The 27,363-nt window shown below is 56.8% G+C and overlaps 1 protein-coding gene across 1 annotated transcript in view; it reads right to left on the reverse strand.

The window, feature by feature from the left end:
* LOC117644910 (neurobeachin) overlaps positions 1-27,363 on the reverse strand; it is a 170,138-nt gene that overhangs the window by 59,629 nt on the left and 83,146 nt on the right. The window contains exons 2-11 of the mRNA XM_034384623.1: positions 26,296-26,400; positions 3,243-3,369; positions 2,338-2,438; positions 2,162-2,257; positions 1,935-2,056; positions 1,729-1,855; positions 1,381-1,647; positions 1,128-1,292; positions 288-428; positions 56-204 (exon numbers count right to left, since the gene is read on the reverse strand). Coding sequence (XP_034240514.1) covers positions 56-204; positions 288-428; positions 1,128-1,292; positions 1,381-1,647; positions 1,729-1,855; positions 1,935-2,056; positions 2,162-2,257; positions 2,338-2,438; positions 3,243-3,369; positions 26,296-26,400 — 1,400 coding nt within the window. The remainder of the gene's footprint in view (positions 1-55; positions 205-287; positions 429-1,127; positions 1,293-1,380; positions 1,648-1,728; positions 1,856-1,934; positions 2,057-2,161; positions 2,258-2,337; positions 2,439-3,242; positions 3,370-26,295; positions 26,401-27,363) is intronic.

Here is a 27,363-nt window from a genome sequence, read left to right on the forward strand (position 1 = left end):
AATTATTTTAAATAAATTCCACATATTGAGATACTAAAACAGAACAGGTTCTTACCAAAGTTGTAAATCCCGTTTAGTATCCTGAGATCCTAAAGGTGAATCATAGGGCAAGTCTAACTGAGAAAATAATGGAAATAGCACTTGTATTCCTCCTATTGAATTGAGCGTGGAGTGAATAGAGTGTGTAATAACAGCCTTCACATCCTGAAAAATAGTTTAAAAAAATAGTTTTTAAAACAGTAGATGCTATGATAGGTCAGACTGAACAGGGATGGACTATATAATACCTGAAGCATAAGGGCGTGTGGAGTGTGGACAAAAAATGGTTGGTTGCCCTTTGGAGCAGACTGGAGACACAACTGGCTGTCTGTTGCAACTGGATTGTACATGAACACAATTGCACTAGACAGTTTGCCATCATACAGAACCTGTAAGATCAATGATTCAGAAATTTAGAACCAGAACAGATTAAAAATTTATGTAAAATCATGTACTTGATGGGAAAAGTATTATTTCACACAGCATATTTTTTGGTAACTAAGTAGCTTTTGCTAGTCTGTCCAAACTGCTCAAGCATTGGTGCAAAATTTCTACTGAGCTAGCTACAAAGTCTATCTACTAGGTAAATTAAGAAAAAAAAAATCTAAAATAACTAAAGAAAACAAACAAACACAACAAACTTCATAAGATTACAAAACTGAGAATTCTACATGTATGAGCAGAAACACAAAACACAAATATTAATGCAACAACACAGTTAATAAAATAGAAACTACAAATCTACTAAATCTTTAAAAAAGTAGCTAAAACTAGGTTTAAAAGAAATCTCTATGCTTATCCAGCTAGGCGGAGGAAAGGATCACACAAACATCTATCAGTCCTGCACTGCACAAAGAACATGAAAAGTTAGTCAACAGAAAATTGTCTGCCTTTGTTTTTTTTTCCTTTAAATACAGAAGTGAACATTGTGTTCACAACAACCAAGCAAATCTTCTGTAAATTTTGTTTGAAACATAATTTACAAACAGCAGTTCTGTATTCCATACCATTATTTTAGACGGCTCAATTGACTGAATGAAATAACACAATAAACAAAGATCAAGATACAAAACACAAAGCATGCTTACTGAACGCATCCATTGCTCGGTCATGCAGCGAGGTGGCTCAGTGGCTTGAGGGTCATGGGTGGCTTCAGGCGGTTCAAGCTCAGATTCTAAGTCCCCCCACTCACTCACCCGTCGATGATTGTCAGGCAGATTCAAGTTGCATTCATTATCAAACCGGAACTGACTCTGTGCAAACAAAATTCAACAGGATTAAAGAATCTAGGCCAGGAAAAAAAGTAACGTAATGGCGTAGGCATAAATTTAAGGCACTCACTTTGTAACTAGGACCAAGTCTGTGCATTGCACAAATTTGATGCGTTGATAGTGCTTCACTAAAGACATAGATGGCTGACATTTGACCACAGAACACTCTTTCCTCATCCAGTTCTGGGGTTGCTCCGATGTAGCATTTGTCAAACACATCGTTTGTTGACACAAACCATGCCATTTCTGTGCTTGAAGCTAGTTGTCCATTCACTAGGCACTTGATTTCACTTTTGGTCCATCGGTTATAAATATATACAACAGCTATCATGTACCACTGTAAATAAAAGTAAGTGTCATGATAAAAATATGCTCCAAGGAAAAACAAATTAAAAATTAATAAGAGGACTGAACTTACCTTTCTAGGTTGAAATTCATACTTGACACAGTGCTGGAAGCCTTTGCCCTTGACTTTCATTGATGTAAGGACTAGACAATTTCCCACAAAGTGTGCTGAGTAACCAACTCCTTTGCTTGTTTTAAAACTGAAACAAAGAGGTTCATTCAAATTATTTCAGATGAACGATCTTAAAAAAAAAAGGCCAGCAGAACTACATGACTCACCAATATAAATATGGCTTTTCCCGTTCAATATTGACAGAGTTGATTGGGTCTAGTCGAAACCAGGTGGTAAATGTGAAACCATTTTCATAAGGCCACTTAGCTAGAGGTGGAAGCACTACTGCCTGTGAGGGCAAAAGCAAAAAATAACAATTTAGTGATTAGGAAATTTCAATTAGTGGAAAAAAAAAAAGTTGGTTTGAATCTTGATTTTGTTTAAGAATACGTACTGAACCCTTTCTTCCCGGGAAACTGAAGAACACATCTGGTCCATTCCGCTGTGGTGTTTGTCTAAGAACATTCAATAGTTTGGCTGAATGCCTTGGCTGAAATGAAATTACAATTTAGTGTGAAAACAGCGGGTGTCTAGGGATTTTGAAGAATTTCTTAAGCACATTACGCTTACCCATTTCCCATTAACAGCTTTCATGGCTCCAAATAACAATTTCAACTCTTTCACTGTTATACTATATGATGCCAGCACACCCAGCATTTCAATCAACAGATCTGCAACAGAAATAAAAACAATCAACGACTGAAATTCGTTTAATTTAAAGGGGAGCGGCGGGAAGAGGGGCAAGAAAGAAGACTAGAGTATGAAAAAGTTTTTGGATGCGCTGTCGGTTTCCCGATTTTAGAGCAGTTTTGGGATCCGCAGCATCCTCTGCACACCACCAGCAGACTCTGCCCTCTTTTTATGGCGCCAAGCACTCCGTTCCGGGAAGGGGGAGGGCAGAGGGTGGGCGCTGGTACCAATGCTGGTACGGTACTGCGGTCCGGGCAGGAAAAGGGGGAAGGGGTGGGGGGAAAAATATGGAGTGCATACTCGGCACTACCCATCCGACCATCAGGTTTCCCCCTCCCCTCCCCCGCCCCTGCTGGAAGGAGTGCTCGAGGCAGGAGCGCCGCGAGGGAAGACGGGGAAGAGGACGCCAGGGGCCGGGGGCCGCGGGGGCCGCCGGGGCCGGCAGAAACTAGCGGCGGGGCTACACTGTACACTGTGCGCCGCCAAGCGCCAAGGCGAGTCGAGGCGAGCCAAGGCCCAACTTGCGGAAGGGGGAACACTTTCCGGCCTTCCGTGGCGGGCGTTGCGGGGCTGGGGATATTGACGGGACGGGGTAATATTATTTTTCTTTTCGCAAGCCCCCGCACAGTGGGCCAGAAGACCGGTGGAGGCGGCCAAAACTCGAGACGCGTTTTGAGTTCCAGAGTCGCTAAGCAATCCATTGGTGGGGTCACACGTTCGGTTCGAGGCCCACTTAGCGACTCTGGAGCTCAAAACGCGTCCGGGGTTTTGGCAGAGGCACGTACCGGCGACCACGGGCTCGGCGGCCTGCAGGCGGTGCAGCACGTGCTCGATGAGGCCCACGTCGGTGCACGCCTGCAGGTTGCGGACGCTCTTCCTCAGGATGGCGATGAACACGCTCCAGATCTCGGCCTGCCGACAAAGCAACACAAAACACACAGTAAGTTCAAGCGTCGGGAGCAAGATGTTGCCTAGTGGGCAGGCTGAGGTTGGCAACCCTTTCGACAATGGGCCAGGGCGCGGGGCGCGCGCTACAGCGCACAGTGGGCCAGAGGTACGGTGGAGGCGGACAACACTCTAGACGCGTTTTGAGCTCCAGACTCGCTAAATAGGAATCGAACCGAACGTGTGACCCCACCAATGGATTGCTCTCCGGACGAGAAATCCATTGGTGGGGTCACACGCTCGGTTCGAGGCCTGTTTAGCAACTCTGGTGCTCAATACGCGTCCAGAGTTTTGTCCGCCTCCACCGGTCTTCTGGCCCACTGTGCAGCGTGGGCGGCATGGCGGCAGCCAGAGGTTGGTGACAGGTAGCCAAACTTGGCGAAGAAGGCGGAGGGCTCGGCGGGGCTCGGCTCCCCCTTTCCTTTCCCTTTCCGGTGGCGTAGCGCCGCGCGGCATCCCTCCCTGCAGTGTAACACGAGAAACAAAAGCCAACTGAAAGCCCGACCGGAGCAGCCGGAGCGGGAGGGGATCCCCATTTGGCATATCGTGCCGAGTGGTTCCAACGCAAGGAGGGCGCGTGTGTGTGACTGTGCGAACATGTGTGTAAGGGCACACGTCTGTGTGTGTGTGTGTGTAAGGGTACACTTGTGTGTGTGTGGGAGTACATGTGTGTTGACAAGCATTGCCGTGTGCTCGCCGGGACACGCCGGGACTACCGTGCCTCGGGTCGAGCAGCGAAAAGCGAAAACATGAATGCGGGGGCGTGGGGCTGCTGCTGCTGTTGGTGGCGGTGCCGGGTGTGGTGTTGTCCCTCCCGAAGATGGTTCGCGGGCGGTAGCGCCGTGGCGCGCAGGGACTCCCACCTCCCCACAGTGGGTTAGAAGACCGGTGGAGGAGGCCGAAATTCTAGACGCGTTTTGAGCTCCAGAGTCGCTAAGTGGGCCTCCAACCGAACGTGTGACCCCACTAATGGATTGCTCTCCGAACGAAGAATCCATTGGTGGGGTCACACGTTCTGTTCGAGGCCTGTTTAGCCTAAAACGCGTCTAGAGTTTTGGCCGCCTCCACCGGTCTTCTGGCCCACTGTGCAGCCGGCTCGTCGTCGTCGTCATGCCCTGGCCGTGGCCGTGCCTCGCCGAGTTGAGCTTCAAGTGATGACTTTTGCACCGAGCATTCCAAATGCATGAAGCGCCTCGATGGCTCGGTTTGCATATTTCAGAGCGGCCGATGAGAAGGGGGGGGGGGGGGGTGGACGCCAACTTGCTTTCGCCGCCGTCAGCCGCGGCGCTACAACTTCCGGCCTAGACGGCCTACCGCAGCACCGCCAGCACCGCGACGCCGCCATCCAGAAACCAAACTCCGCCAAGATTCCGCGCGCCGCACAGTGGGCCAGAGGACCGGTGGAGGCGGACAAAACTCTGGACGCGTTTGGAGCTCCAGAGTCGCTAAATGGGCCTCGAACCGAACGTGTGACCCCACCAATGGGTTCCTCGTTCGGAGAGCAGTCCATTGGTGGGGTCACACGTTCGGTTCCAGTCCCATTAAGCGACTCTGGAGCCCAAAATGCGACTGGGGTTTTGGCCACTCCCAGCGGTCTGCTGGCCCACTGTGCGGCGCGTCTCTGTGCCGCCAGGCCGCGAGTCTCTGCGCCGCGCCCGCCACGCCTCGCAGCCACCTCGGGCGGGGAAGAGGCGAAGACCATCCCCAAATTCGATTCGCCATTTTTGTTTCCTGTTCCGGGTAACTCTCGCACCATTAGCGGCCCAGATCCGCAATTTCGTTAGCCGCCCCCGCCGGAACCGCGCGGGGCGGGGAAGGCGACCGCACGCAGGCGGGGCGGGCGAAGGGCGGCGCAGTGTCTATTTTGATAGTGCCCTTCCGCGGAAGGCGAGATTGGCAGCCCTGCAATATGTACCGAGGCGAACGCAAAATGGCGGCGGCGGCCGCGGCGCGCCGCACCGAGAGAAGCAGGCCCTTCAGCACCCCGCGTGCCGGTGTCGGCGTGTAAGTGTACCCCCCCGACCCAGAGTACCCCCGGGTGCACAACGCCTAGGGCCATAGTACCCTGGGGTACATGACGACTAGGTTCAATGTACCCAGGGGTACAATGCGCCTAGGTGCCAGGCGAATTGTACCCCGGGTACAATGCGGCTAGGCGAAATGTACCCCGGGGTACATTTTGCCTAGGCTTTTGTATCCCCCGCCGGCCGCAGGAGGATGCACGTCGCCTAGGCGCAATGCACCCCTCCCGGAAGAGCCTAGGCGAGGAGTATCCCCTCGGCCGGCCGGAGGGGGATACAATAAGCCTAGGCGCAATGTATCCCCCCCCCCCGGATACAAAAATCGAGAAAAAAAGAAGAAAAAAGGGGGGGCCCTTCTCCCACCTCCGCACACAGGTCGGAGGGCCGCCTGCAACTTCGGTGGATCGGGGGAACCGGTGCTTTACAGGCGGCGACCCCAGGGGTTCTCGTCTGTATATGGGCCGGGCTTGAAGGGCGGGTTTGACAGTCTCTCTCTGCCTTGAGAGCCTTTGCTTTTCGCGGGGTGGTCTGTACCAATTGTACACCCGCTGTCCGGCGCTCTCTACCAAACATACAGCTTGTTTAAGGGCCAGCTTCAAAGGACTTATCATCTCCTCCCGACGAATCAGGAGGACCCACCCGCGACCAATTACGGGTGGCTGGATTGACGGATCAAATACTCCGTCGCTCCAGTGCCGAGGCCAACCCGCCGAAGCGCAGTTGCTTTTTAGACACCCCAGCGGAGTGGCCAGGTGAATGTGACTCTGACCACTACGCTATCAAGCTTGTACGTCTGGCGTCGTGTTGGACGACGGGTTTGAGTTGCAGTGGAAGGAAGCCAGTCGAAAAATGTAATGAAATGATGGGAGTCGATCCCAGGACCCTATTGCCGGGACCGCACGACTTTTGCCGCTCGCCCACCACGGCCCATGACGAATGGAGCGGCGTGAGGCGGGCTCTTGACGCGACAGGAATGGACCGACCCGGTCAAAATTTCACAAGAAGTTTGGGGAGTCGAACCGCCGACCTCAGCACGGAGAAGCGACGCCTCTACTCCCTAGACCACCACGGCACATGCAGTTCGTTGGCTGAAGTCACGCTTTTCAACCACACTGGGCGAGGCAGTAAAATTAAATGTTAATGTTTGTTAGGAATCGAACCCCCGACGTGTGGGACTGTTCTACACGGCTCCGCTCTGATGGCCTCGAACCGTTCCACAAAAGAAAGGAAATCGAAAAAAAAAATTGAGATGCCGGTATTCGAACACCGCACTGTGCAAATGTTACAGATGTTCGATCGCATTTGCACAGTGCGGTGTTCGAATACCGGCATCTCAATGTTTTTTTTTTCGATTTCCTTTCTTTTGTGGAACGGTTTGAGGCCATCAGAGCGGAGCCGTGTAGAACAGTCCCACACGTCGGGGGTTCGATTCCTAACAAACATTAACATTTAATTTTACTGCCTCGCCCAGTGTGGTTGAAAAGCGTGACTTCAGCCAACGAACTGCATGTGCCGTGGTGGTCTAGGGAGTAGAGGCGTCGCTTCTCCGTGCTGAGGTCGGCGGTTCGACTCCCCAAACTTCTTGTGAAATTTTGACCGGGTCGGTCCATTCCTGTCGCGTCAAGAGCCCGCCTCACGCCGCTCCATTCGTCTTGGGCCGTGGTGGGCGAGCGGCAAAAGTCGTGCGGTCCCGGCAGTAGGGTCCTGGGATCGACTCCCATCATTTCATTACATTTTTCGACTGGCTTCCTTCCACTGCAACTCAAACCCGTCGTCCAACACGACGCCAGACGTACAAGCTTGATAGCGTAGTGGTCAGAGTCACATTCACCTGGCCACTCCGCTGGGGTGTCTAAAAAGCAACTGCGCTTCGGCGGGTTGGCCTCGGCACTGGAGCGACGGAGTATTTGATCCGTCAATCCAGCCACCCGTAATTGGTCGCGGGTGGGTCCTCCTGATTCGTCGGGAGGAGATGATAAGTCCTTTGAAGCTGGCCCTTAAACAAGCTGTATGTTTGGTAGAGAGCGCCGGACAGCGGGTGTACATTGGTACAGACCACCCCGCGAAAAGCAAAGGCTCTCAAGGCAGAGAGAGACTGTCAAACCCGCCCTTCAAGCCCGGCCCATATACAGACGAGAACCCCTGGGGTCGCCGCCTGTAAAGCACCGGTTCCCCCGATCCACCGAAGTTGCAGGCGGCCCTCCGATCTCGGAGGTGGGAGAAGGGCCCCCCTTTTTTCTTCTTTTTTTTCGATTTTTGTATCCGGGGGGGGGGGATGCATTGCGCCTAGGCTTTTTGTATCCCCCTCCGGCCGGCCGAGGGGATACTCCTCGCCTAGGCTCTTTGTATCCGGGGGGGATGCATTGCGCTTAGGCGACGTGCATCCTCCTCCGGCCGGCGGGGGATACAATAAGCCTAGGCAAAATGTACCCCGGGGTACATTTCGCCTAGCCGCATTGTACCCGGGGTACAATTCGCCTCGCACCTAGGCGCATTGTACCCCTGGGTACATTGAACCTAGTCGTCATGTACCCCAGGGTACTATGGCCCTAGGCGTTGTGCACCCGGGGGTACTCTGCGCCGACGGGTACAGTTCGCCTCCTACACCGGCATTAAAACACCATGTGAAAAATCATTTCCGTCTCGAGGCCTCCGCTTCCTTGGCTTCCTCGACCTCGCCGGAGTTCCTGGCGCTGCCGGCGCTGCACAGTGGGCCTGTGGAAGCGGCCAAAATCCCGGACGCATTTTGAGCTCCAGAGTCGCCGAATGGGACTCGAACCGAACGTGTGACCCCACCAATGGATTCCTCGTTCGGAGAGCAATCCATTGGTGGGGTCACACGTTCGGTTCGAGTCCCATTTAGCGACTCTGGAGCTCAAAACGCGTCTAGAGTTTCGGCCGCCTCCACTGGTCTTCTGGCCCACTGTGCGCTGGCGTCCCCAGACGCGTGGCGTCGAAGGCAGGCACGCCAGCCGCGCCGATCCGGCATCCAGCATCGCGCAATCTTCCGGGGACGCCGCCAGGACTCCTCCAGGATGGCGCCGTGCCGTGCCGTGCCGTGCTGCGCCGTGCCATGCCATGCCTCGCCGCCCCCAAGGACCGGCCGCCGTCACAGACAGACACATCCACGGGCCACGTGAGCGTCGCCCCTTCCCCCAAAGATCCGCTGCCATACTTTATCCTCTCAACTTCCAGGCCGCCCCGCCCCGCTCCGCACCGCCCCGCCCCGCCCCGCCCCGCCCTGTCAAGGGAATCGAGGGGCCGTGCGCCCTGGCGTGTGACACCTCTGTATCGTTCCTGCCACTGGGCTCACCAGCGCGTGACACACTGGCCCCGTGTCACAGCCGAGTGGCTAGCGCTACCGCCCGCCAACCCGTAGGTTCCTGGTTCGAATGCCCACTTTCATAGTGTAGATTTTCTATTCGCTTTCTTTCCCTTTGTCGCTGAGACCACAGGCACCGTTGCGGCCGGCATCGGGTTAACTGCAGCCGAGCTGTACTGTACAGCCAGTCGCTCTCATGGGGCGTCGCGTAGGGGTGTGAGAGAGACAGACACCCTCCGGACAGGGTCCCTAACTCCAGCAAGGCAGCCCTGACCTCTGGATGGCAGCAAGTCAAATCGGGGCTTCCAACTACACGCCGCGCGCTTCTCCGCCCCTCCAGCGGACCCCCTCTGGGGCTCCAGGGGCGTTCCAGGACAGGGCTCACTGGAATGCCTCTCGCAGCAACGGCAACTACTCCCTTAAGAGCGCTAGGGGCGAAAGGCGTGGAGCGCTCAGGGCACGTCGGGTTAGCCTAGTGGATACGGCGTCTGCTTACCGAGCCATAAGAGGCGGGTTCAACACCCCACATCGCCTACATTTTTTACCTCAACGATTTTGAGGGGATTTTACAGTTCGGTTCAAAGGCCAAGCCTTTTTCTCCAACCCATCAATTTTGAGGAAAGCATGCAGCGCTTTCGTGGGGTCACACGTTCGGTTCGAGTCCCATTTAGCGACTCTGGAGCTCAAAATGCGTCTAGAGTTTTGGCCGCCTCCACCGATCTTCTGGCCCACTGTGCGGGGCCTGGCCCGCCTCGCCTCCCCGGCCTGCCTGGCCTCGGCACCACCACGAGGTACTTGGTGGCGCTCAACAAGTGGCTACTTGGCCGGCACCTCGCCCTCCGCCCCGCCCCGCCCCGCCCCGCCCCGCCCGGCCTGCCGCACGGCTTGCTGTGCCATGGCTGTGCCCTCGAACCCCCTCGAGCCTCGTTGCCCGATAACCAAAGGAAAACAAGCATTTTTCACGCCCTCCACGGCGGCGCGTGTCCCACTCCCCTCTCCCCTCCCTCCCCGTTTCCGGCAGCGCCCCGCATCCGTGCTCAAGTGAGCACAGCGACTATTTGCGTGGCCGGAGAGAGAGAGAGAGAGAGAGAGAGAGAGAGAGAGAGAGAGAGAGAGAGAGAGAGAGAGAGAGAGAGAGAGAGAGAGAGAGAGAGAGAGGCGCTTCCGCCAGCGCTGCCAACATGACGGCCATCCCACGGCGATTTTACGACACAGCGTGCACGCCGCGCGCGTCTCTCCAGCGACGCCAACCCCACGCCAAAAAAAAAGAAGGTGGCATTGACCCGGGCTGAATTAAAGGGCCCGTCCTTCCCTTTCGCGGCGGACGGACAGAAAAGCTGAAATTCGCAGGCAAGTTGAAACAGAGGCGGGCAATTCGCTGCCGCCCCGCCGCCGCGCAGCAACAACAGTCCAGAGGGGAGGGGAGGGGTTCAAGGCGAGGACGTAAAAGATATGCAAATGAGGGCAACTCTTCTGGACGCCGACACCGAGGCACCGACGGCCGGGCCGGGCGGCGGGCCGAGGAGATGGCTTTTCTATGAGGAGGCGCAGGCTACGCGGCGGAGGCTGCCTGGGGTACCTCCGCACAGTGGGCCAGAAGGCCGGTGGAGGCGGCCCAGCCCCGGACGCGTTTTGAGCTCCAGAGTCGCTAAACAGGACTCGAACCGAGCGTGTGGCCCCACCAATGGATTGCTCTCCGAACGAGGAATCCATTGGTGGGGTCACACGTTCAGTTCGAGTCCCATTTAGCGACTCTGGAGCTCAAAACGCGTCTGGAGTTTTGGCCGCCCTCTCCGGTCTTCTGGCCCACTGTGCGGGAGTACCTCCGCCTCGGCGTCGTCACGGTGTACCTTCCTCGGAACACCGGGCCGCACCAGCCGCCGGGCAGGGTGCCAGCAGACGCCACGCAAAAAGCGCGCGAAGAGTGAAGAGCGAGAGAGAAGGCGAACCAAACCGCGGTTAACCACGGCCAACCACGGCCAGGCAGACGGACAAAAAAGAGTTGGCCGCTAATTTAGGGGCACGTCGTCTGCAGAGCCGGAGCCTCAGCCAGCCTGCAGTAGGAAGAGTTGCCCGAAGATAAGGTGACGTCGCCCTCCCCTCCCCCCTCTCTGCTTGCCATTCCAGCGCTGTCCCACCTAATACAGTCCCCGCCTCCGTCACTCCGTCCACAACATCTGCAAGTTCGGCCGTGAAAAATACCCGACGTGGCGGCGGAATATCAAATTATCGGTCGGGGCGGCCCGTCCAATCCCCCTCCCCGTGGCAACGCCAAGGACCCTGGTTCAACTCCCGCCACCGCGCTTTTTAGCAGATGATACCTTTACTAACTACTTTAACGTACCTATAACACTACAAGACACTTAAAGGTGTCAGCTAGCTTTTACTCGAGAGTCCAGAAACCAAGGCTGTATCCTAACAATAATAGGGGCTGGCTGGTGGGGCGGGCTGGTGAGTGAATGAGTGAGGCTCAGCCTGCGCGACGCATCGACAACTCCTCCTCCGGGTACAGCGCGAGCGGCACCGGCCAACAATGCCCTTCCCCCCCTCGCACAGTCCCTCCCCGGGTACAGCACACAGAGCAGCTACAATGCCTCTCGGCACGGCTCGGCGCGCTCGGGGCACGGCCGGGCACGGCGCAGCAGTGCAAGCCACAGCTCGGCTCGCACCAACACTGTCCAGCTTGCTTAGGTCTATGTATTTTATAGGGTATTTTAACGAATCCCTGGCCCGGAAGTCAAAGAACAAAAGTAAGAACCAAAACCGCTTCTGCGCATGCGCAGACGTCCCCCCTCCACTCTGAGGCAGCGTCTGCGCATGCGCAGAAGCCGTTTTGGTTCTTACTTTTGTTCTTTGACTTCCGGGCCAGGGATTCGTTAAAATACCCTATTGGGCTATTTTATTTCATACACAAGTATAAATAATCCCGAATTACTACCTAGAAGAAAACCAAACGAGTATCATCTGCTTTCATTAACGTTCGTTGAATGAGATTTTTTTTCCCAGATAAAATTTTTGCAAATTTTTTTAAAGGAAGTGATCTGTGTTTTTCGCTGCTGACGTTGCATTTCCGCATGACGAATGCGGGGTCATTTCCAGAGTCATGGCTTCTCCATTAGGAGTAATACGGGGCACGCTGTGGGAGGGGGAGGGGGAGGGGTGTGATTGAGCACCGGGTACGTCCCTTCTATGCATGCACCGCACGCCCCGGCACGCCAGGGGCACAGCGCTCTCTTCGTGTCTTTCTGCTTCCATCCGCTGCTCTCTCTCTCTCTCTCTCTTTCTCTCTCTCTCTCTCTCTCTCTCTCTCTCTCTCTCCTCTCTCTCTCCTCTCTTTCGCTCTTGATGACCATGACGCTCCTAATGACGTCCCACCAGCCTATCGGCAGCACAACAGGCAGACGGGCAGACAGACGGGCAGACAGACGGGCAGGCAGACAGACGGGCAGACAGACAGGCTACCCCTGGCTGTGGCAGCTGCATCGGTGGACGCTGTTAGACTGCTCGTTCGACGGCCTGGCGGCCTGCATTGCACAGTGCACGGTGCGCGGCTCTGCCTGGCTCTGCCTGGCTCTGCCGCCTGCGGTCCAGCAGGTAGGCAGTCCCGCGGCGCTCGGCAGTGTGACGGGACTGCCCCGATGGCGGTCGCAGGCTGACTCCGCCAAACGGGACTCGAACCGAACGTGTGACCCCACCAATGGATTCCTCGTTCGGAGAGCAGTCCATTGGTGGGGTCACACGTTCGGTTCGAGTCCTGTTTAGCGACTCTGCAGCTCCAGCCGCCTTCCGAGTGAGCTCCCCGCTCTGGGTCTTGTTGCCGGGCTGCATCTACAGCGTCGGAGTCCGGGCTGGACGGACTGGCGGGAATTTCGCTTGCATTCCTACTCCGTCCCAGACAAACGGTCGGCAGCTCATCAACGGACAGCCAGCCGGCGGGCAGGCAGCCGGCAGGCAGGCCACCCAGACGGGGCAGCCAGCCAGCACGCTAAGCCGCCACTCCTGGCCGGGGGGACCACTCACACCCAGCTAGCGCGGCTAGCGCTCGCGCGCTCTGGCGTAGCGGTCTAGCACACCAGGAATAGGTGGCCAGGTTTTGCCATCCTTTCATGGGGCCAGCAGAGCGCGCGAAGTAATTCCTCGTGTGTGTGTGTGTGTGTGTGTGTGTGTGCGTGTGAGTGGGCGCGCTTGTGTGTGGTGGTGGTGGTGGTTTTCTACGCCCTGTAACAAGAAAAAAGCGACCCGTCGCGGAAGGAAAAGAGTACAGCCGACGCCGAGAAAAGGAGAGGAGAAAAAAAGGGGATAGAGAGAGATAGACAAATAAACAGACGGACACACGCCCACCCCCAAAAAAAGGAGAGAGAGAAAAAAAAACAGAGGGGTTGGTCACGTCGGTCCGTCCGAGGCAGCCGAAGTTGGCGCAAAGGCCAGCGTGAATTGCCAACTATTTCCAGCGCAATACCCGCCGAAAAAAAGGGAAACAAAAAATATCGAGATTCTGTCGCCGATGGCGATAGGATGGGTCAGTGGGTAACCGAGGCACACCAGTCGGTAAAAAACTGTTATTTAAAGCAACAAAAAGTAGGCGAGTGCTGCGGCGCTGCGCAGTGGGCCAGAAGACCGGTGGAGGCGGCCAAAACTCTAGACGCGTTTTGAGCCCCAGAGTCGCTAGACGGGGCTCGAACCGAACGTGTGACCCCACTAATGGATTCCTCGTTCGGAGAGCAATCCATTGGTGGGGTCAAGCGCTCGGTTCGAGTCCAATTTAGCGACCCTGGAGCTCAAAAACGCGTCTAGAGTTTTGGCCGCCTCCACCGGTCTTCCGGCCCACTGTGGGTTAGGGCATGCAGGCGGTCGGGCGGGACGTGACCGGGCAGAGCCCCGCAGGGGCCCCGGATTGGACGCCGGGCCGGGCAGCCAAGCAGTCTACCTGCCGGGTAATTCGTGGCGTGGCGAGCGACGCACCGGGCCGGTGGTACGCCAACACGGGCCGGCAGGCCAGGCAGTGAAAAGGGTATTGGCCCCCTGGACGCCCTGCGGCCCTGCGGCACGCCCTGCGGCCCTAGCTGAAGGGCACTCGCGGCCCAATGCGCCAATGGGGCCCACTGAAGGGCCGGGGCCGATTCAGCTGCAGTCCTTGGCTGCCCTCGGACGAATTAGGTCGGTACTAGCCTAAACCACTTCCTGGGCCTGAGCCTGGAGGCGGGCCTGGAGGGAGGTGCCTACAGGGCTGCTAGGGCAGCGGTTCTCAACCTTTCTCGGCTCGCGACCCCAAATTTGAAGCCAAAAATTTCCGCGACCCCCAGGAAAAATTTCGCGACCCCACGGGACCCCTCCTTTAACATGCCACGGCGTCTGATCCGAGGCGGGCATTTTGCTCCCTCAACGGGCAACTGGTCTTTGGACCTTCCTTTAGCATGCCTTTGTTACGGAGTGCAATTATCAGTCTTAGTTTGGGAGCAGTATTGTCTCAAAGTTGGCCAAAACGCTCAGAAATGTCTATGAAAAATCGCTTTTTGGGCTGATTTTAAGCAGCCACAGCGTCTGATCCGAGGCGGGCATTTTGCTCCCTCAACGGGCAGTTGGTCTTTGGACCTTCCTTTCGCATGCCTCTGTTACGGAGTGCGATTATCAGTCTTAGTTTGGGAGCAGTATTGTCTCAAAGTTGGCCGAAACGGTCAGCAGTGTCTTTGAAAAATCGTGTTTTGGGCCGATTTTAAGCAGCCACTGCGTCTGATCCGAGGCGGGCATTTTGCTCCCTCAACGGGCAGTTGGTCTTTGGACCTTCCTTTAGCATGCCTTTGTTACGGAGTGCAATTATCAGTCTTAGTTTGAGAGCAGTATTGTCTCAAAGTTGGCCGAAACGCTCAGAAATGTCTATGAAAAATCGTGTTTTGGGCCGATTTTAAGCAGCCACTGCGTCTGATCCGAGGCGGGCATTTTGCTCCCTCAACGGGCAATTGGTCTTTGGACCTTCCTTTAGCATGCCTTTGTTACGGAGTGCGATTATCAGTCTTAGTTTGGGAGCAGTATTGTCTCAAATTTGGCCGAAACGGTCAGCAGTGTCTATGAAAAATCGTGTTTTGGGCCGATTTTAAGCAGCCACTGCGTCTGATCCGAGGCGGGCATTTTGCTCCCTCAACGGGCAATTGGTCTTTGGACCTTCCTTTAGCATGCCTTTGTTACGGAGTGCGATTATCAGTCTTAGTTTGGGAGCAGTATTGTCTCAAAGTTGACCAAAATAGTCACAACGATTTTTCAAAGACACTTGCGACCGTTTTGATCGACTTTGAGACAATACTGCTCCCAAACTAAGACTGATAATTGCACTCCGTAACAAAGGCATGCTAAAGGAAGGTCCAAAGACCGATTGCCCGTTGTGGGAGCAAAATGCCCGCCTCGGATCAGACGCAGTGGCTGCTTAAAATCGGCCCAAAACACGATTTTTCATAGACATTTCTGAGCGTTTCGGCCAACTTTGAGACAATACTGCTCCCAAACTAAGACTGATAATTGCACTCCGTAACAATGTCATGCTAAAGGAAGGTCCAAAGACCGATTGCCCGTTGAGGGAGCAAAATGCCCGCCTCGGATCAGACGCAGTGGCTGCTTAAAATCGGCCTAAAACACGACCCCAGCATCGCCGCGACCCCTTAAAAAAATTTCGCGACCCCGCTTGGGGTCGCGACCCTAAGGTTGAGAACCACTGTGCTAGGGCCAGGCAGGCCCTTGGCACAACCCTTGGCCGGGCCCTTGGTCCTTCGCCCTTCGCGCGGCCGCAGGATTGCCTTTACCTTGCGTTACTTCGCCTGCTTCGCCCCGCGGACCGACGGGGGCGCCTCCAAGCCCTCCAGACGCTACAACACACACACGGCGCGATCCCCCCCCCCTCTCTCTCTCTCTCTCGCTCGCTGTCGCTCTCTCTATCTCTCTCTCTCTCTCTCTCTCTCTCTCTCTCTCTCTCTCTCTCTCTCTCTCTCTGACGCAGTGCCGCTCTCCGCGGCTCTATTTTATTAGCACACTTACTGCGAGCAGTGAGACAAAGTGGAGGAGAAAAAAAATAAACAATCCGTGCGACGACGACCAAGACCGCATTTTCCCGCCGCCCCGCTTCGCGTTTCCGCGGTTTTTCCCGCAGACTCGAGGACATGGGAAATTGGCCGTTCGTCCTTCGGGCGGGGCGGGGCGGGGCGGGGCGGGGCGGGGCGGGGCGGGGTGAGGCGGGGCGGGGCGGCCCCCTTCGGCGGGCTTCACAGAGAGCGCCCCGGACGTCAGGCTTCGAGGGCCCGGGATCGAATCCGCCCACAACCCACATGTGGAGGCCGTGGTCGCGGAACGTCGTAGAACCAGAAGGAAATATTTTTATGCCCTTTATTTTCCACCCCGTTTACCGACGCATGCAAATTCAATGACAAACTCGTCACAAAAGAAAACAAAAAACGAAATTTCTTTTCCGGCGCACGATTTTTATTTGCAGGCCCGAACTTTGGTGGGATTGCCCCATTATGGCCCGCGAGGTGGTTGCTGTGCAGCAGGGCAGCGGGGCGGTGCCGGGCCGACCGCAGTGTGCCACTGTGCCGCTTTCCAGTTCCAGTGGCGTGGCGTTCCACAGTGGGCCAGAAGACCGGTGGAGGCGGCCAAAACCCTAGACGCGTTTTGAGCTCCAGAGTCGCTAAATGGGACTCGAGCCGAGCGTGTGACCCCACCAATGGATTCCTCGTTCGGATTGGTGGGGTCACACGTTCGGTGCGAGTCTAGCGACTCAGGAGCTCACAACGCGCCTGCAGTTTCGGCCACCTTCACCGGTCTTCTGGCCCACTGTGCGGTGGCTTCGGCCGAGAATTGCCACCACAATAAGGCGGCAGTCGGGGCCACATCTGCGCGGCGCGTCCGTGCCTTCCCCCTTCTTGGTTCTGAATATTCGACAGCGTCCCGATCGCACTGGCCCGTCCAGGATGCTATAAATCCCGCCCAAGACAAACGGCCCTTCCGTGAAGTAAAAAAATGTAGAAGAGAGAGAGAGAGAGAGAGGAAAAAGAGAGTGAAATGGAAATGGAACACTGCCTCCTCGCTGCACTGCGCTTGGCTGCCGTGCCCTGGGCTGCCCTGCGGTCATCATGGTCACGCTGGTCCCCCATGGGAACACCCACGTGATATCCACGTTGCATCCACGTGCAATGGGTGGATTAGGTGGATGGATTTTTTCCACCCAAAATCGACGTAGAGCGTTCGTCGATTTTGCAGCGAAATAATTACTGCAAGAATTCAACGTCGATTCCACGTCGATGTTGCAGCGAATGAGAGACGCTGTAGATCGACATCAATTCCACGTCGATTTTACAGCGATATAAATGTTGCTATAATTCGACATCGCTTCCACGTCGATTTTCAGTCGAAGAAAGAGTTGCTGCGGATCGACGTTTAATCCACGTTGATCGTTTGTGGATTGTAAAATCGTTGCGTATATTCAGCCGCAAACACTAATTGTATAGGAAACAACTGTTAAAATGCCGTGCACCGCTTCCAAGTCAAGACTGTTCCCCAGCTTGAGGAGAAAATCTGCTAGAACGTTGTAGAAAGCCCGGGTCTACCAAGGTGCGCGAGCAGCGCAAGGCACATCGCCCGCCTTCGTGTCGTCCCTCAGGTGGCTTCGTGGCGCAGTTGGTAGCGTTGCGGTGTCGTAAGGCACTGGTCCTGGGTTCGGATCCCGGGGAACAAAGAACATCCCTTCCACAATTCATCGAGTGCGAAGGTAACAGGAATGTAACACAGTCTAAACAACAAATGCAGAAAAAAAAAGTTTTGTTTTGAAGAAGGTGAAAATTTTACAAGAATATTGATCGGTGAACTAATCCACGTCCCATCCACGCCGCCTCGCGCGTCACTTAAGGCTCGATGTCGACTCGACGATACACGTCGATTCGACGTGGGCAGTCAACATCCCCTCAACGTCGCATCCACGCTCATGTTCCCATGGGGTCGCGGTGGTCATCGGGTTATGCGGCCGCGCGGTGCCCCGTGTTGGACCTGCTGACCGGGGAGTGGGGCCTGGGAACGCACAGCAGCTGCAGCCCGCCTGCCTGGCTGCCTGGCCGCCCGGCTCACGGTGTAGGGCCCGGCCGGTTGGCCGCGAAGCCCACGCCCACGGAGCAACCCTCCCCTGACCTGACCTCGCCGTCGGCCCGTCGGCCAGGAGCCAGCTCTCCTCTGCTCTGCTCAAAAAAAAAAAAGAAAGGTGAAAAAAACACTCACACCTTTGTGGTCGAGGGGAAAAAATAAAACAACAACCGTGAGGCTCTTAGGTCCAACTACACACTCACACACACACACAGACGCGCACACACACGCACACACACACACACACACACACGCAACAACACACACAGAGCAAGCCCGTCTGCCTTTTCGACACGTGTCATGAACGTGTTTGGCGCGCTTTTTTGCCATTCGACTGTCAGCCAAATCAGCGCGCCATCCTGTGTGTGTGTGTGTGTGGGGGGGGGGGGGCGTCTCTGCGCTGGGGCGCATGGTCTTGACGTGTCCCCCCCTCCCCCTCCCCCCGGGGGGGCGTGCCGCGTGTCCCTTGCGTCCGGCAGCTTAATTAACCTAGAGACACGCCACGCCACGTGGCGCCTCTGCGGCGAGCTAATCTCGGTCCCCGCGGCCGTCCTCGGGTTCGACTCCCGCCGCCGCCCTTCCTTTTCATCCACTTTTTTCTTGCCCTCCCCGGCCGCAAGATGAGCGCCTTGCACCTGGTGGCGGGCTAGCGCCAAGGCTAGCGCCGCGCCGCTGCGCCGCCATGCCGGCTGTGTCCACACAGGTCAGTTCCATCAAACAGTCAGGCTGTTTGCTAAACCGGCCCTTGCGTCGGTCTGTCCGCCTGTCCGTCCGCCCCACCCTTATTGCCCCGCCCGTCCGTCTTCGGTACACACTGCCCATGTATCGCGGTGCCCGTCCGTCCGCCCACCCACCTGTCTGTCTGTCTGTCTGTCTGTCTGTCTGTCAGTCCGTCTGTCTATCTGTCCATCTGTCTGCCTGTCGACCGCCACCGAGCCACTAATACATTTGTCACGCCCAGACTCCTTACGCCTCCGCCACCGACTCGCACTCGTTCTTCAGGCGAACTGAAAGGCAGAACAAACAAAGCAACAACCCACACACGGCAAAAAAGAGGGGGGGGCGCATTTTTTGAACCAACCCGCCTCCCGAGCCGTCGTAATTGTTCCACCATAGTGACGACATCGTGTGTGTGTGTAAGTAAGTGTGTGTGTGTGTCTATGTGCGTGCGAGTGAATATGAGCATGTGTGTGTGTGGCCGTAAAATATCGCTGCAACCCTCTTAATGCTCCTTTACGGGGCTTTACCTTGCCCAGCCTCGCGCGGCGGGCCGTGGCGTGGCGTGGCGGGGGGGCTGTGCCGGGGCAAAAGTGGTTTACTAATTGCACATAAGTCAGCAAGCAGTGAGCCGAGCCGGCGCCGTCGTGTCTTTCCATTACGGACTCCAAACTGCCGCCAAAACGCGCGGCGGGGCCGGGCGAGGGCAGGGCGCCAGTCCGGGGCACAGTCCCGGACACGGCGGCGCACAGTGGGCCAGAAGACCGGTGGAGGCGGCCAAAATCCCGGACGCGTTTTGAGCTCCAAAGACGCTAAATGGGACTCGAACCGAACGTGTGACCCCATCGATGGATTGCACTTCAAACGAGGAATCCATTGGTGGGGTCACACGTTCGGTTCGAGTCCTGTTCAGCGACTCTGGGGCTCGAAACGCGTCTAGAGTTTTGGCCGCCTCCACCGGTCTTCTGGCCCACTGTGCCTCGTAGGGCTGCAGCCCCTATTATTTTTCCGCGGGATTATTCAAATGAGTCATCGCCGAGCCCGCGGCCCGCGGCTGAGCCGCCCCTCCTGACCCGGCTGGCCCGTCCCCTTATCGCGTCATTGCTATTCGGGGCGTTATCATCCCGCCAAAGCCAATGTGAATGTGTCGAAAAGGTTTTGGCGTCGCCGACGCGCGGATGACGAGGCTTCGGGGAGGCTGCCCGTTGTTTGTCAATGTGAATGTGTCGCCGTGTCGCTGATGAGGCTCCCGGGGGATGTCGGTGCTCCAGTCTCGCATTCACATCGATATTCGCAGTATTGGCAGGTGCAGGCTGAGCACGCTGGTTTGGCTCGGCCTTGCGGTTCTCCCTTGCAGTGCAGGCGCATACAGAGCAGGTGCTGCAGTGAGGACCGCCTGGCTGCGCCTGGCGCCTCGGACCAGGCCTAGGCCGACTGGGAGTGCTGGAGCGAGCTGGCGGGGCCCCACAGTGGGCCAGCGGACAAAATTCTAGATGCGTTTCGAGCTCCAGAGTCGCTAAATGGGACTCGAACCGAACGTGTGACCCCACCAATGGATTGCTCTCCGAACAAGAAATCCTTTGGTGGGGTCACACGCTCGGTTCGAGTAGCGACTCTGGAGCTCAAAACGCGTCTAGAATTTTGTCCGACTGCGCCGGTCTTCTGGCCCACTGTGGGCCCGTCCCGGGCGTCCTTGACTGTTTGAAGAGGACCCCGCAGCACTGCATTCGGGCAGGCCCAGTGCACTCGGCGCAACCGTGCGGCGGGCGACAGCTGGTTCCGGGTTCAAACACGCCCACCTCCATATTTTTTTTTCGGCCCAGTCCACCACCATTACTTGCTCAGACGGTCTTAAAGAGGTTTTCGGTCCACCTGCTAGCGGACAGTGGAAAGGGGGGGGGGGGTGCAGTGCCAGGCAGTGCCAGACCATGATGCGCTAGCTCGCGCAGCAACTTGGGCCGTTTCCGAGGCCCCATAACGTCGACTCGAACATACTTCACTCCGAAACAATGCAGTAGCAGCAGGAAGTCGAGGGGCCGTCCGACCCGCCGGCACCGCCAGCCCTCCGCACCACTGTGCGCCAGTGTGCCCCCCGAGGGGCACGCACACACACACGCCCACACACACACGCGCACACACAACACGCACACACATACACGCACACACACACGCGCGCGAAACAAACATGAATGAGCCCCCTAATTTTGTGAAAATAAACTACAGCCGCCTGGGGAGGGCGGCGGCGGGACTCGAACCCGGGGACTGCCGGCCGCGCGTCGCGCTTGCCCACCGTACACAGCTTTCACGGCCCCGCCATATAAGACAGTGTCAGCGGTACACACACACACACTCACACACACTCAAACAGTGCAGCAGGTAGCAACCCGTCTGGCCGACACAACGACGCTATTAAACTGGCACACACCACACACACACACACACACAATGTGTGTGACGCGATAAGCTGCACATTACGGGCCTACTTCACGCCCCCCCCCCGCGGCGAAAACTCTGCGCACTGCAACTAGGGCCGTTCAAAACAGGAGCAAGTGGTGACGCGGTCTTGGAGCGCTCCGACAATGTAGTGCACCGCACGATACACTGCGCACAAGACACTGGCAAAATCAAACTGCAGCCACGCAGCGCAGCGCCGACAGCGCGGTCGCAGAGCAGACTGATTCCGACAGTCGTTGTCGTTGCTCTGTCCCTGCCGCACCTACGCCCCTCGGCACGCCCTTCGAGCGCGAGAGAGACAGAGCGACGAAAACGACTCTCGGAATCAGTCTGCTGCCGGGTCCACGTCGACGCGACGCCTCCCGAAATCCAGCGGCCTTAACCGGCTGCCGGGGAAGTGCGGCCCCTTCTAACTAGCTCGGCTTTTCCCCCCCAGTCCACGCACGCAGCACCCCGGGGCCGAGGGAGAGAGAGAAAGAGAGAGAGAGAGAGAGAGAGAGAGAGAGAGAGAGAGCGGGAAAGCAAGGGAGGTTTCACCGTGTCGCAGACACATCCACTCTCTCGTGAAAATGGAACACACTTGGGTGTGGTGCCGGCCCTGCGGTGCGCACCCCCACCCCCCTTCCCGGAGCGGCGACAAAAATACGGGAGCGGTATGCATTCCCTCGGGGCGCAGTGCTGCCATCACGAGTCCACATTATTTATAGACGGGCCCTCCTCCGGGAGAGGGGGGGGGGGAGAGGGGGTGCCGATGTGTCCGCAGAGTGTAGGTAGGTCGGGAAGGGTGGGCAGTATCGCGCAGCTGGCTGTTCGTTGTGTTCGACTTTTTTTTTTTTTTTTTTTTTTGCGTGTGGCTGACCTGCGATCGGCCGCTGCGGGTGGCGGCGTTGTCGCCAAACTGCGCCATTCAGGTGGGATGGCCGAAACGGCCCATCGGAAATAAATCGGCGGGATAAACAAGCGATCCAGTGTTGCCGCGACCGCGCCTTATCATTACTATTGTTGTTGTTGTTGTTGTTTTCGTTGTTTGGGAACGTCCCTGGGCGCCGGGCCCGGCCGGGCCTCCAGGCAGAGAGGAGGTTTATACGCATAAATATCGGAACGCGGACTCCGCGAACCGAGAGACCGACTCGGCCGGACTCGGCCGCAGGTCAAAAAGTGTGAAAAAAAAGCACGCAAAAAATGAAAAAAAAAAAAAAAACTCAGGAAACTGGCGAAACAAAGGAAGGACGCTGAAGGACTGAAGGCGCTGGCGATTCCAGACCAACTACGACAATCGCTACAACAAGTTTGGAGGGGCTGAGGGCCAGGCGGGGCGTGTGTCGGCGTGATCCCTTTTTCTTGGTGTAACCTCGGCGCGGGAACACCCCGCCCCGCCCCGCCCCACCCCGCCCCGCCCCGCGTGCCGGCAGCGCAGCGCCGTTACTTTTAAAGGTGTTCCGACCACTCCTTGTTACGGCACCCTTGAAACACGGCGGCGGTGCCGAAGAGGGAAAGGGGGAAAGGGGGGGGGGGCTCTCTAAGCCCCGCACCGCCCCTGCTGGCGAACGAGGAAACAAAAGAGATTCGGTGATGAGGCCCGGAGCCCCACTACCAACACACACACACACACACACACACACACACACACACACACACACACACGCTCATCCCTCGCTGATCCGCGTCCTTGTTTACATTCATCCCCGCCGTCGGCATGCCGGCCACCATGCCGGCCACCATGACGGCCACCATGACGGCCACCATGACGTCGGCGGCCGGCTGCAGCAGTTGCCTGCTCCCTGCTCATCAGTCACAGTGGGAGGAGGAAGGTGGAGGCGGCCCGGGTTCAACGCCCCGCCCCGCCCCGCCCCGGACGTAGGCGCCGCTTGAAGCTCGAAGCGCGCTAAGCACTGCTTAAAGCGCCCCGCTTAATGTTTCACGCGCGCGATGCCCCGCGCCACAACGCCGCCCCCGCGGCGTGTTTCCAGTGGACTGGGCTCGGCACCGCTCGGCCCACGTCGCACCCGTGTTGGGCTTGCCGTCGCCGACCTCAGTCTGCCGACCGGACAGCGCCTGGGGCTTCCAGAGGTTGCCTACGGCTGAGGTGGCGACCCTTTCGACACTCGCGGGGATTTTTGCCTATCAGTGTGGCAGCACTGGGTTCAGCAGGGAAGCCACGTGAAGCCCGCAGCGCCCAGCACCCAGACGCAATTGTAGTCGACAACACTTTGATTACTTTGACCGCGCGCGGTGGACCCCTTTGGTACCCGGACGGTACCCGGACGGAGCCACCCCGGTGATGGTTGTCCCGGGCAGGAGAGAGAGAGAGAGAGAGAGAGAGAGGGAGAGAGAGAGAGAGAGAGAGAGAGAGAGAGAGAGAGAGAGAGAGAGAGAGAGAGAGAGAGAGAGAGAGGAGGGCAACTCGCCCAAACTGCCATAAAAGCGGGCCAGCAGCCGTCTGCGCGGCGGCGGACCGGTCCGGGGCGCGACAAGAGACGATTCCAGTCCACAGCCACGCCTCTTAAAAATAAAATCAACAACACCTTTCTGCGCCGAAAATAGCGATAAATAGCCGGCCACACGCACAACAACAACAACAAAACAAAAGTCCGCCGCGGCTAGTTCATCCGGCGGCCGCAAGGGGCGCTGCGCTCGGCTCGGCTGCGCTGCACGCGTCAAATGGGACTGCCTCGCCTTTTACAGTGCGCCAGCTGCAGTGTAATCCGACGGGGCAGACGAGCCAGGGGCGGCCAGGGGCGCCAACCGCTTAGGGCTGCCGCTTCGCCGCGACGCCGCGACGCCAGGCTTCTCATTATGCAAAGATGAATCACCGAGAAACGCCGCCAAACGGGCCTATTAGTGACGCCGGGGCCACGAGGCCCGCCAGGGCCCGCCAGGGCAGCCAACACAACAGCCTCCGCGTTGCGTTTGCCGCGCCGTCGAGCCAACTTGACGGAGGAAAGCATTTATCGCGGTGTGTTTTCAAGTCCGTCCGTATGCCAACTTAACGAAAAAAAAAGGTGCTAATTTTCAGTGAACGTCACACTCAAAATGTCTTACGAAGAAATTTCCCATAACACGAAGGAAATGGCGCAAGCATAATGAGAACGTGGTTTTTCTTGGTAATACGAAGGTTTTTCTTTGTATCTTACAATGATAAATCTAAAAAGATTCGTATTACGAAGAAATATTGCTTCGTATTATGCTTGCGCCGAATTCACTGTAACATACGAATAACATAGGTCAAATTTCATTGCAAGACATTTAGAGTGCACTCCAATGCATTATTTAAAAAATAAACATTTACAAAAAAAAAAGTTAGTTTTCTGCTTGATAAGCCTGCCTCCGGCGAGATATGGCGGCTTGAAGCTGGTATGGGGAGGGTCGCCACCCGTGTTGTCTTAAGACGCCGACCGCTGGACAGGCACGGACGGCGACGGTCGGCTAAAAAGGGCCGCTTAAACGGCCAAAAAAGGGGAAGCGAAACAAACATTTGTTTTGGCCGGTCTCTCGGGCGGCGCATGGGCAAGTGTCTCGCCTCGCTGTCTCTCTCTCGCACCTGCAGGGGACGCCCTCCGAGTGCGAGGGAGACAGACACTCGGAATCGGTCTGCAGCTCCAGGAAGGGGGTGGAGTGCAAACGAGACGTGTTCCTTTGTTTCTCCAACTCGCCGGCCAGCCTCGTTTCCCATCACTGTAACAAGTTTCCACCCGTGGGGCTGCACTGCCTTGGCACTGCCTTGGCACTGCCTTGGCACTGCCTTGGCACTGCCTTGGCACTGCCGATACTCGCTGCCAGCGCCCCGCCTGGCTCTGCCACTCCACTGTCAACACACCTCTGCCAATACAGTGCTGCGTCTGCTGGCACTGCCAATGCCCCCCCCCCTTTCCCTCGCATTCTATGCCAGGCATGTCCCCGTTTTGGGCGGGAAATTTGATTTGATGCCCCCTCCCCCTTCCCCTGGCCGTCACGGGACGACGCGGGCCTCGCACGCACCGCACAGTGGGCCAGAAGACCGGTGGCGGCGGCCGAAACTCTCGACGCGTTTCGAGCTCCAGAGTCGCAGAACAGGACTCGAACCGAACGTGTGACCCCACCAATGGACTCCTCGTTCGGAGAGCAGTCCATTGGTGGGGTCACAACCTCGATTCGAGTCCCATTTAGCGACTCTGGAGCTCAAAACGCGTCGAGAGTTTCGGCCGCCGCCACCGGTCTTCTGGCCCACTGTGCACCGCTGGGCAAAGTGCGGCACCCTGCGGCACACTGTAGAGGACACGTCCCCCAAGACAGAACGAGTCGGCCGGAAAACAACGCACTGTTACGCGCACGTGTGTGTGTGTGTGTGTGTGTGTGTATGTGTGTGTATGTGTGTGTATGTGTGTGTACGCGTGCCCGTCGGCTCGGACCGATCTTCCGGACTATCGCCTTCCCGCCAATTCTCTTACCTCCATCTTTTACAACCCCTCCCCCCCTCTGCTCCATCCAGCGCGCACTCAGAGCCTCCCCCCCCTTTCTGAAACATTTCATGAAAAAGTCAGGCGGTGGCCGTGGCGGTGGTGTTGCCGCCACGGCGCGCTCGTGGCGGTTGGTCTGGTCTGCTGCGTCGCCGCCCCCGCCGCCCCCGCCGCCCCCGCCGCCCCCGCCGCCCCCGCCGCCCCCGCCGCGCCACCACCACTTTGCCCAGCGAGTTGAGTGAAAATCTGCCGTGCTATCCGCATAATGTGAAGCCTGAAGCTTCGCGGAGCATCGCGGACCCGGCTCCAGGCTCGGAGGACGACCAACTTTGGCGGAATCGTTTTTTTTTTTAGTGTAGCCGGCCGGTCTGCTCGCCGCCATCTTGGAAATGGACCTTTTTTTAATTATTTTTTTTGGGTGCGTTGGCAGCAGTGACGCGGTTATGCTATACATGGGCACTTAAAAGTTTGAGAGCGGCGGTGGGTAATTAGACTGTGTGTGTGTGTGTGTGTGTGTGTGTGTGTGTGTGTGGCAACCGCCCCCCTCGGTGACGTCACCCGCTGATGCTATTGTTTTGAAGCTGCCCCGCGCGTAAACAACAACGGGGGCACCGCGGCGAGAGTACACCGCAGCAAATGTGTGGCCCCGACAAGACAAGGGGAAAACCCAAACGAATACAAAAAAAACGGGATGTAAAAAAAAAATTCAATAACTGCTTGAACATTTCTATCATTGCCTGAACATCTCTTACGCTGCCTGAACATTTCTGTAATTTTTTGAGCATTTCTGTGATGGCCCTGGACACGATCTGGTTACAAAGAGGCTCACCTGCAGGTTGGCCGGGCAGTGGTCGAGCAGCTCCAGCATGTGGCGGATGTTGTGGGAGTCCTGGATCACGAAGTTGAGCTCCATGTCGAACTCCCCGCCGACGAGCTGCAAGGCAAACGAACGGGGTCTCAATGAGAACGCTGACGCACATCATGCCCGGCACACAGTGGGCCGGAAGACCGGTGGAGGCGGACAAAACTCTAGACGCGTTTTGAGCTCCAGAGTCGCTACATGGAACTCGAACCGAACGTGTGACCCCACCAATGGGTTCCTCGTTCAGAGAGCAATCCATTGGTGGGGTCACAACCTCGATTCGAGTCCCATTTAGCGGCTCTGGTGCTCAAAACGCGTCTAGAGTTTCGACCGCCGCCACCGGTCTTCTGGCCCACTGTGCCAGAGGACGGGACCGAGAGAATTCATCTGTAAATAATCCATCCTTCTGCCAGGCCGGCACCCATGCCGGCAGCCAGGCCGGGGACGCACCACTCGCCAGGCAGGACGCGCTAGTGCTCGGCTGCACACGAACAAGAAAAAACGCGCCAGCATTTATTTCCGGGAGTGAGTGGGGGATCAATACTGGAGCTGGGGAACCGAACCACTTTGACTAGGAGTAGACCAACGCACTGGAAAATGCTCGCGACGGTCCGTCTGTCTGTCTGTCTGTCTGTCTGTTTGTCCGACCGTCCGAGCCAAATCACAGACGTCCACTTAGGAGCGGAGCCAAATGGTGAAATAATGCAACCTCTCTCTCTCTCTCTCTCTCTCTCCCTCTCCCCCCTCCCTCCCTCCTATCCACCATCGGCTGGCTGCAGCGGGCCAGCGGGCCGACAGTGATGCATTACCGTCCAACACGCGTGTAGAGGGACAAACCGGACCAGCGCCAATTTTAATGCGGCGTTCGGGAACGCGCGGAAAAAAACGCTTGTACAAAGCGTGTTCGCAATTAACTTCATTCGGGATACTAGTCGACCACTGCAAAAAATAAAAAATAAAAACTACAAAACAAGCTGGGAAGCGCCTGCGAGGTAGGCAGCGCGCGGCGGAGCGAAGCAGCCGTGCGTAGCGGGT

Source organism: Thrips palmi, unplaced genomic scaffold (assembly GCF_012932325.1).
Source record: "Thrips palmi isolate BJ-2018 unplaced genomic scaffold, TpBJ-2018v1 HiC_scaffold_18, whole genome shotgun sequence".
NCBI classification, from domain to species: domain Eukaryota; kingdom Metazoa; phylum Arthropoda; class Insecta; order Thysanoptera; family Thripidae; genus Thrips; species Thrips palmi.